The sequence below is a fragment of the Cyprinodon variegatus genome, unplaced genomic scaffold (genome assembly GCF_000732505.1).
Source record: "Cyprinodon variegatus isolate N-32 unplaced genomic scaffold, C_variegatus-1.0 Scaffold114, whole genome shotgun sequence".
Lineage (NCBI taxonomy): Eukaryota > Metazoa > Chordata > Actinopteri > Cyprinodontiformes > Cyprinodontidae > Cyprinodon > Cyprinodon variegatus.
The window spans coordinates 386447-397674 of NW_015150567.1; the positions used below are offsets into that span (position 1 = coordinate 386447).

Below are 11228 nucleotides of genomic sequence, written 5' to 3' on the forward strand. Positions count from 1 at the left end.
TTTCTTACCCATACTGATGCTCGGTTTGAACTGCAGGAGATTGTCTTGACCATGTCTACATGCCTAAATGCACTGAGTTGCCACCATGTGATTGGCTGCTTAGAAATTAAGTGTTAACGAGCAGTTGGACAGGTGTACCTAATAAAGTGGCCGGTGAGTGTAAATGAATAAAATGATAAAAACAACAGAAATCATCATAACTCCAACACTCACTACACACCCCTTTCAGAAAGGCTATGACAGATACATTTAGTGCAGCAAACCTTTAGTTGGTTAAGCAATTGCTTCATATATGGCAGTTATTTTTACTCTTGCTGTCAGAAATCACTGTTGAGCTTGTTTATGTGATAATCCATTCCTGGACGATTGCACATATGATACAGCATCACTACATCCCTCCCTCAACCTGCAAAGCATATACATGCAAGTCAGCCACTCAGAATCCCTGGCTGGGTTATCCAGGGGACACCTCTGTCTTCCCATTTTGTGTTGTTTCTGTGCAAAGAGTTAAAGCTTCAAGAACCACCTCACAGACGTTGCGTTCACATTTCTTTTATTTGTCTTTACCTTGGAATGTGGCATATTCTATTTTTTGATAAACTAAGTTTAGTGTTTTACTAAGCTTCAATTCATAAACATTACTAAGCTGTATTTCATAATCAAATACAGACTTTGATATAAACACAGTGCATAACAAATGTATTCTATATGGGTTTTATTGATGCATAAGTAATGTGTTGCTGAACATCCACTGGTTCGCTGTATCTCCACTTACACACTGCAAAAACGATCTAGAAATAAGTAAAAACGTCTTTAATTGAGTATATTTACCCTTAATTTGAGTAGGTAGATAAGATGATTTGCCAATGGAGTGAGTCTTTTTACTCTCAAAATAAGATAATTAGACAATATGCACTTGAAATAAGGGTTAGGTTTTTTTCTTCTTTGTTTAAATGTAAATTGTCTTGTTCCATTGACAAGGTGTCCGACTTACCTCCTAAATTCAAGAACAAATGCACTTAATTTGAGAAAAAATTACTTATCTGGATTTCAATTTTTTCAAGTGCACTGTTACCAGAGTATCCGAGGAAAAGCTTCAGGTAGGAAAAGCTAAGACCTTCAAATACTGCGGTGGACTGACTTGGAGTGCATTCTGATGGTCCGAAATGAAAGCAACCTTCCTTTTTTCTCCCCAAACCAAGGCTAAGCATAGATTAAAAAAATATCTGATGTGCTCCCCCTGGTTTGCAATACGCAGTCTTTCCACATTAGTTCTGATCAGTGGCTGCCTCGAGGCCTCCTCCCTCTCCTCTCCCAACCTTCCCTCTCTTTGTTTACCACATAGAGGTTGATTTATGTCGGCTGCACTTGGCAGAGTTGGGTGGCGTGGGCGAGATACATCAGCTGAAGTGGAGTGGGAGAGGAGACGACGAGGGATGAAAAGAGGGAAAAGCAAAAGGCCAAATCGGAGTGATGTAGCAGCAGAAAGCGGAGAGATAAGGACAAGCTAACAGAAGGAAACTAAATACAGAAGGCTTTGGTGGTGACGGCGAGAATAGGAGGTGGGAAGAAGGGTGCGCAGACAGAAAGTGGTGTGCAGGCCTCAGGTGCCTCTGGTTGATTTCTATCTTTTATGATGCCTCTTTACTTCAGAACACAGGCTCTCTGGCTATAGGTCCTCTTCCTCAGTAGCTTTTTTATTCGGTTATCTTGCTTGTCATTACATTTACACTGCATCATGACAAACTGAAATGGTCCCTTTTATGTAGTAAATCTGTGTAGTAAAACTTTTTTCTTCATGGTTCAGTTAGACATACAGTGGCTGTTTATCTAATGGAGCACAGATTAGAGTTAAATAATGTTTAGTGCACTTAACATTTGCCTTTAACATCAAAACATGGTGGTAAAACAACAGATCAAAATGTCAGGTTTGGTTTTCAGGGATTTATATGTCGGTGAAAAGCATTTCCAGGTGCATAGGCAAACCAGAAAGGCTAGATAAGTAGAACCATTTCGCTAAAACTGAACATTGACTCATAAATCATTGACTTTTGATGATTAGTCATTAGCCCCATTTACTCTCTCGAATTCATGCCGAGATCGGTCCGAGCACGGTAGCAGAGATAACTGTTGAGTGTAAATGGCACTCACAAATAAACCGGATGGTGCCAGTTACAATCTAACCGTGCTAAAATGGTACTAGTAGGGTTCGGGGCGGTTCAGTTCTGGCTCGGTTTTTAGATGACAAAGAGCGCCTGAGCGGACCGCGTCATCTCCTTAAAGTCCACCGCCGTAATCATGAAATTTCAAACATTCATAAAAATACTAGCTTCCCTACCTTGCCCTACAGTTTCCAGTGATGATTCTGCTTAGTAGTGTGATGGACCTCAATGTCTGAGGTTGTTTCCTGCATCTGTAAGCCCTGATTAGATTATCATTTGTTGTATCCACTTCCCAAAAACCGACTCTGTCAAGTAAATTCACCAAAAGCTGCCTTCTTCGCCTGACTCTTAGCAAACTTCCTTAATGTTATGGACGGCGCCATGTTGATTTGCTTGTTTACCTCTAGAGAGCAGTAGTACTGTAGATCGTCACTAGGACGCGAGGAACCGTGCTAGCGTGGTGTATAAGTATTCGTAAGGAATCAAGCTCAGCACGGATCAGTTTCCAGAGGGTAGTTTAAATGGGGCTACCCTCTTCTGAGTTTGTTAGAGTTTGGATGTTTTCATTGAGACTTTAACCCTTTAACGAAAACTCGGTAGTTTTAGGTGGGAACTTCTTAACTTCGCACTGTTGTCTTGCTATAAAATGTTCACAGTTTTACAAACACTGTCAAGTTTCTGAGGGATTAACCATGCAATTAAACTAAATGGGTTAAATATATTAGACAGGAGAAAGTACTTTTCCTTGTTGTCTTCTGTTTTATCTGGGACCGGGTCACCGGGGCAGCAGTCTCAGCAGAGACACCCAGACTTTCCTTTCCCCAGACACCTCCTCCAGCTTAACATAGTCCATCAAGCACTTCTTGGCTTACCCGCTATAGTTCTCCTCCGGATGAGACTTGCCTAAAGCTACCAAAAAAGCTGAGTCCTCTCCTTGTAGATAAGTGGCTCTACTCCCAGCCTCTCCTAGATGACTGAGCTCCTCACCCTATCTCTTAGGGAGAGCCCAGCCATCCTGCAGAGAAAGCTAATTTCATCTCTTTGTATCCAGTACCAATTTCTGTCTGTCATGATCCAAATTTCATGACTAGGGTGAGTTAGGGGAGTGTAGGAACGTAGACTGACCAGTAAATTGAGAGCTTCAGCGTCTGCCTCAGCTCTCTATTTACCACAACAGACTGGTGCCAGTTCATTATAGCAGTTCTCATTATAGCAGAGGCACACCAGTCATACCATACCACTTTACCCCTTTATTGGTTAAGCACTTTTATAATAACAAAGGTCATCAAAGTGCTGTATGTACAACTGAATACAGCATTCAAATAAAAAAACTTCCGGAAATCCTGTCCATAAAGTAATGAACAGGACTGGTTAAAGAGGGCAGCCCTGCCAGAGTCCTAACTGCACCCGAAACTGGTCCAACCTAATAGCGGCTATTCGGGCTAAACTCCTGCTCTGTTTGTACAGAGACTGGATGGCCCCTAGTAAAGGGCCCCTGACTCCATACTCCTGGCACAGTGAAATACCTACTTCAGGTTGACAAAACACATACGGACCGGTTGGGCAAACTCCCATGACCCTTCAGCACCCTGTAGAGAGTGTAGAGCTGGTCCACTATTAAATAGCCTGGACATAACCTACACAACTCCTCCTAATGCCAAGGTTTGACATTCAGCCAGACTCTCCTCTTGAAACCCTATAGGCCTTCCAAGGCCCCATAGGACCTATAGGCCCCAAAAGCCTATTTAACTCATCACTGCATCATCTGCTTGTCAGTTCATCTGAGATTGTCTTTTTTTATTTATCAAAATGGACTATAGATAAAATTATGTTGGAAAAAGGATTAAATAAGGAATGCTTGAAAGAGGTTTTTAGGTGGCTTTTAAAATGTCATTCATCATTTGTCATGTAAGCTTACAGCAGAGACCCTGGCCAGCCGCTGCTTCCTCCCACTGCTCCCTGCCCAGCTAGATAAAAGAGAGATCCCCTGAATCGGACCATCATCCACGTCATAGAGTAGATGGTGGTACTCTCCAAACTTGTTCTGTCTCTGGGGAATCAAGTTGACCAATGGACATTAACCCTGATGCCGTTGATCAGCTTTCCACAGCAAAACAAGTTCAGCGACTCGTCCTATGAAATCCTGGCTGACCATTTTGAGCTGAAACTGGCTGCATTCTTTCAACTTACATAACAACCAGTCCCTGTTTGTTATATTATGATGACCTCTTCACTCCTCTTGCCAACGCCATAGTCAGGAATACTATGTAAAACCACACCTCTTGCCCTGGAAACAGCAGTCGGTATTACCTTTAGAATTTACTTTCTGACTTAGAATTCACTTTCTAAGTTTTGTTTTTTTATAGAGCTTTAATGTCTCTTTCATGCCCCTCATTTGCAGCAGTAGATATCCCTAAATTCAATTTTTGTTCAGTTCCATTTATTTATATAGCAACATTTCCCAACATAGGTCCTCTCAAGTAATTTATAAGAGAATTCAGTCAGATCATACAACCACATTGGTTCAAAGTGTTCTAAGGAAACCCAGCTGGTTGCATCGAATCATTGACTTTGTAGGTTCCAAACAACCATATATGAAATTGAAGTTTTTTTCATGGTGGTGTTTGCAAGGGAGAACACTATGATTATGTCGGATACCTTCTTTTCTCTCAGTTACCACCAGAGCAAATAAAAGCAAATAAAACTCTAAAGCCTTTTTGGGGGAAAGTTATGCAGTTCTAATGAGACTGCATGACTCATCATCTTGCAACAAACATCTGAAGCACCTGTAAGAAAAATCCATCCAGCAGCAACACACAGATTTTAAAATAAACTGTATTAAAACTAAAGGAGAATGTTAGCGTTATCAAGAAGGATGAGACATCAGGTTGTTTTATCACCAAGCCAACGTAGGTGACTTTATTTAATTCATGATCATCAGACAGAACAGAAAAATCCTGAACTTTGTACAGGACTGGGTGCTTATATGTATGTGTGGGCATCTCCGCTGATCCAAACTCTGCTTGGATCTGCGTAACACTGACAGTGAGATAGTGTTAATTTCATAAACGAAAACTAAACAAAAATATTTTCGTCAATGCACATTTTTCACCGAACGAAAACTAGACGAGACGAAAATCCCCACTAATAAACAATATCTGGGAGTAAATCAGAAATAATTTTCGTGGACTAATAAAGACGAGACGAAAATGCAGTTCGGTAAATAAAGACTGGGTAAAATCTATGTATATTTTAGTTCACGAACAAAGACGAGACGAAAATTTTATATTATTTTATGTTTTTTTCAAATCCTGTCTCCTCCTCATTAGCTCACCCACTTTCAAACCTGGAGGGGGCGGCGGACACAGAGTAGCCTCAGTCTTGCCAACTCAGCGACTTTGTCGCTATATTTATATTTACTTTTCAGACCCCTCCAGCAACTATTTTTCAAAAAAGCGACTAGCGACAAATCTGGCGACTTTTTATGGTGTCACTGGCGGCTTTTGGAGACTCTTAAGTGAAAGCATGTATCGTTCCTACTCTTGTCCTCCAGCGGCAGCTGCTGCCGTGGGGCGCCTCCCCCATCCCAACCCCGTTCTCCCGCTCCCACAGGAGTCCCTCTCAGCGCTGCAGTCAGAGCCGCAGGATGTTTACCCTCAGCGTCCAGACTGCAAATGAAGCGCGCATGCGCCGGGATTGACGGAGCAAATTGATCACAATAATTAAAATATATAAATAAAAAAATAAAATAAAAAATAAATAAATAAACATTAATGGACAGAAAAAAGTAGCTCTATATATTGTTTAGTAAAGTGAGTAAAAACACAATTATATAGTGTTTTTACTCACTTTTTGTCTTTCTGTAACTCAATATAAATATGCAAATATTGTCAGAACATCTGCCATGTCTGCATGTGTTCCGGGGTTGTGTGTTTTATCAAAAACATGAGAGAAAATGTTGAAATGTGAAATAATTTTAGGAAATGTTAAATATTATCTGCTGACAAAAAAGTAAAAGGTTAAAATTATGTCCTGACTAAAACTAGACTAAAATGTTGACAGTTTTTGTTGACTAAAACTAAACGAATAAAATTATGTTTCCTTGGACTAAAATAAAGACTAAAATGCTCTGACATATAGTCGACTAAAACTAGACTAAATAAAAATGCGATGATGTCGACTAAATGTGATAAAAACTAACAAACGATGCTGAAACTGGACTACAACTAAAACTAAATTTAAAAATGGCTGCTAAAATTAACACTACAGTGAGTCCTTTGAAGTTTCCAGAAAGTATTCTCATTCAGAAGGAAAAGGGTAAAGGAACGGATCTTGGAACCAAAATCACTTTGCAGCGCTACCTCTCTCTAAGGGGGGAAACTGACTGAGTTATTTAGCATAAACAGTTCTCTTTCTGTGAACAGTTACTTTGCTTATATGTCTATTTAAACATATCACACAACTTCCTTTCATCAGTTTATTTCTTTTTCTTTTCAGTTTCCATTAAAAATCTCTTCTTTTCTTTTTCTTTTTTCCTGCAGCGGGCCAGTTAAGCCAATCAGCACATTTCTCCCTGCAGCTGCCCTACACTGTGCTGGGCCTTGGACGAAGCGCCAACTTCCTGGATCACCTCTTTGTTGGCATTCCCAGGCAGCCTGGAGAAACGGTGAGGATGCATATTCAGAAACATTTTCGAACACATGAGCTGTTTTACCAAGGGATGCACAGGATGGAAATGAATACAGGCTGCAAGAAAGAAAAAAATAAAGATCTTTAAAGCTCAAAGAAACATCAGATTTAAACCCCCAGGTGCAAGTTTCACTGGAATACAACGCTTAAATTTAAACACCAAATTGAGTTATCTCTGAACAGTTTCTGTCCCTCTGAGCACTGCGTGCCATGCATGTCTCAGGCACTTAATGTCTATGTATTAAGTTTAGTCTGCAAGAGAAAAGAAAGCCTCAGGATTGTGATATTAAGAGCCAAAAAATCCGTCCAGAAAAATATCAACTGATAGAATAAATAATGAAACATTTAACATTTAAAAGTCATATGCAGTAGTTTTATAACAGAGTTTCCGCGGGTCAAAAATCATTTTAAGAATTTTTGTTTAATTAAGACCTTAATTGGCATTCAAATTCATTAAATGTGATTATCGTGGCATTTAAAATGCTTTATTTAAAAAAAAATCACATATATTATATGGCAATATATTTGCACGGAACTGCTTCTGGTTGATCGTAAAGCCGTATGTTCGGAATATATATATATATATATATATATATATGACAGTCATGGGTACTTGTAGAAGGCATTAAAATTATTTCTAAGAGCATTTAAAAGCATTAAATTAGAGTTACTCATTCCTGTATAATACCTGTATAACCAGATTCAGTGTTATTATTACTTGCTGGAAGCTGCCCTGGATGCTACCGTATTTTCCGGACTATAGAGCGCACCTCACTATAACCCGCACCCACAAAATTTATTTTGAAAAAAGTGTAAACTTAGATGTATAAGCCCCATCAGGCTATAAGCTACTGATATCTACTGAACTGTCTACCACCAAACCTGTAGGGGGAGCTCTACATATAGCCCCTGGAATAGGGATGAAGAATGCTAGCTCTAGTTAGCTCCAGTTAGCTTGTTAGCTTACAGCACTAAGAGCTTTTAACGAAAGATCAGGCTTCGTCAGCTCTTTATTTTTAGCTCTATAGCAGTTGAGCCCAGCCTCTTCATTGGTTCAGCAGCTTTAATGAGTCAAATAAATGGCAAAATGTGTGAATTTGGGAGATTTGCTCTCCGTCGTGTCTGCTGCTAGCATGTTCTGGTGCTAAATGAAAATTAGCCCCTTGTTCTATCATTTTAAACTTTGACTTCACCCTCTGGAGGTGAGGAAAAATCCACAGAAAAGCCAAACTTTCTTATAAGTCGCATGGTCTAAAGCGAAAAACTAGCGGCTTATAGTCTGGAAAATATATTTCTATGTTCTATCGAGCTGATAACATTGAGCAGAAACAACTCCATGTAGCTGGGTGTTAATCCTCTGCTGTCATTTAACACTTGGTTTGGATTTATTTATTTTTTTATTGCTGTTTATGCAGGAAAATATGATACCTAGTATCAGCTGTCACAAAATATGTTCAAACAAAATGTCTGCTAATGAGAGCAGCTCATTAGATAATGTGAGAAAGCTGCCGTTCCCACATCTTTTAAGCACTAATTACGTGTTTGTGTGTGTCAGCTGAACAGGATTTAAATCCCAGCACCAATCAGTCTGTTTTTTTCCACTTTTTTATTCCAGTCTTTGGTTTCCTTTATAAAACGTATGACTCATTTAAAACCCACATACTCATATTTTCGCATTCATATTTACCTTTGCTTCCTCTCCTTAATGAGCAGCAGTGAAGGATTTTCACTTGTCATAAACATAAACAGTGTTCGGCCATATCTTTTGAAGAAGCACTTTTTCTGCCTACATCCTCATTCCAAGTGTTAGGAGGTTTTACTTTAAAGATGTCAATGTGTACTTAAAAAGAAGAAAAAAGGTTAAAGGTTAAAATATAAATAGAAACTTTTTATGGGATAAATATTATTCACAGCTATAAATGAGTCGTTGTGAGACTCCTTATCATTGAAGGAAAACCACAGTTTCTCTATTATATATTATATATTTCTAGTATTTTCAGGAAGTGATATTAAAATGATTGAATTGCATGTATTTAAAACAGAAATTTATATTATTTTAGAAGCATTTGTCATGGTAACAATCAAATCTTCAGTTATATTTATTTTCATTATGATCTTAATATATAAACTTAAAGGGACAACTAATTGTTTTTTTTATCAATAACAGTTCCTTTACTGTAAAAAATAAACTATAAAGTTTTTTTCAATGGGAAGCAATCATTTGTTAGCAGATATTTTTATTTAGATTCAGATTTTAGATTTGTTATTGGTACATTTCAAGTCAGATGCAAACCATTGCTGTCGTTCTCATTGTTTTGGAGGTTTTTTTTGATCGGCCAGTTTTGCTGGTTTTCCTTTTAAGCGAGAAGAACCTTCTCTAAAAGCAGAAACATGTGGTGAAGGGACAGAGCTTCATTATTATATGGCTCCATCCAACCATAGAAAGACTCTGACTCTTTGGTCTCTCATTAAATGATCTTTTAACCTGGTGGAACATTTTAGCTCTTGTTTAAAAATTTCAGATTACTTTGATCCTAGGAATCAGTTTCTGCTCAGAAATAACAACAGATCCACATGGATGTGTCCTTAAACCAAACCTTTGTTCAACATTTCTTGAAGCCAACGATGCATGAGTAACCCTGGAAGCGGCCCAGATGTGCTCCCCGTCATGCGACATGCTAATATTAAACTAATATGGTAAATATGGAACGGTTTTGTTGATGTAATTTATTCGTCGCCCACATACTTCCAGAAATGTCATCGCTCTTCAGCTCGGCTCTCTCCCCATCTGCGTATCCATCTCCATCTCTGTTTCCTCTCCCCGTGCGCTTGTCACTCTGAATATTAGCAACAACAGAGCTGCTTTTTCCCCTCTCCCATGCGGTCCCAAGGTCTTCGTCAAGCAGCTTATTTAAATTGCAAATGATTCAGTCCAACAAACTCTAAAGCTATAGCGAATCAAAAGCTCTCAGCCCAACCAGTCTGCTTCATCTTCCTTTTTATTTCTGCTTTTCTTTTCTATACATGTTTATATAATCTTGTGTTCCCTCCTCCTTACCCATTGCTTCAACAAAGTGACTTTAATGAATGCCTAAAGATGCAGCCTATTATGCAAAGTGGACTTTTTTTTTTCCTCGACAGAGGGTCTGGAGAGTGGAGGGACTGCATGATATTTAATGAGGAGTAGCTGGCCTCCACCGTAAAGAGGACAGTTTTTGAAAATCCTACCCAGCGTTTCTTATTACCACCATTTTAGCAACTATAGATCTTTTTGTCCTTGATCTGTCACTCTGATTCCTGATCTATTTTTGATCCAATCTTGTCTTTCCGTCCTGTTATCTTACCATCTCCCCTGCTGCGTTTTTCACACTTTCTCACCTGTAACAGCAGTAGCTGTTTGACTGAAGGACAGGGTCTGTGAAATGCGTTTGAATATCTTCCATCTTCTGTCCAATGGCTCCTATCGTTTACTTTCCTCTTTCTCAGTGAGTGCCTCTCCTTCTGCTCACTTATCTTCCACCCAGGGGATTCCCTTTGCTCGAAGTGGTTTACTTCACTAATCAGTTCCCTACTTGTCACTCTCACCCGCCACATCTGAATCCGTCTCCGTCGGTTCTCTCGTAGTGTGCTAGTTTCGCTGGCTTTGAACCAGAGCGTCTGTGTTTCTCTCTGAAGACTTGGGAGCAGTTTCCTCTTCCAAACAGCCTGATCAGATCTGCTCCCAGGAAGCAGCAGTAGAGTCTGACTCGGCTCCATCCCCCGTCTGCCACAGGGATTGGTTGTTGCTTTCCAAGAGCAATCCAACAATGGCTCAGGCAGAAATGTGCTTTTTATTTGAAAAGCAATACCGTTTCTGCACACTTATTTATCAGAGCTGCATGATGTGGGTCCTCTCTGTTAATGAGGAATGGGGAATCATGATTAGAAAGCAGCAGCAGCATGTTAAAGATGTTCGAGCTCCAAGCCTTATTATGTTGGTGGGATATCAGATGAGATTGCTGGTGTTGCCTATGGTTATCACTGAATTCATTAACTACAATGGTCTGGATGCAACAAGGGTTTAATATAAAAGTAGATGAAAAGTCTAAACTCTGGTTTATACTGGTTGTTAATGATGTGGAATTTTAATTTGATAAACTCTGCCTAAATATACCGGCCTCTCAGTTATTCCCTGCCAGAATGTCTCCTCCTATACACCTGTATGAGAATCATCCCAGAGTCAAGTGTGCAGCGTCTTCCTTTCTGAGTCCCTGTGCTTGATCTGCTCTTAGGCCCCGTCCACACGAAGTCGAACCCTGGCCTAAACACACAAATTTTTCACCAAACCAGCCTCTCATCCATACGAAGCCGCCGTTTCGGGGGTCTGTAAACGATCTT

The 11228-nt window shown here is 39.6% G+C and overlaps 1 protein-coding gene across 1 annotated transcript in view; it reads left to right on the top strand.

The window, feature by feature from the left end:
* The window catches only part of itfg1 (integrin alpha FG-GAP repeat containing 1), a 278742-nt gene that overhangs the window by 239229 nt on the left and 28285 nt on the right, over nt 1-11228 (top strand). Inside the window, exon 15 of the mRNA XM_015375167.1 lies at nt 6704-6828. Coding sequence (XP_015230653.1) covers nt 6704-6828 — 125 coding nt within the window. The remainder of the gene's footprint in view (nt 1-6703; nt 6829-11228) is intronic.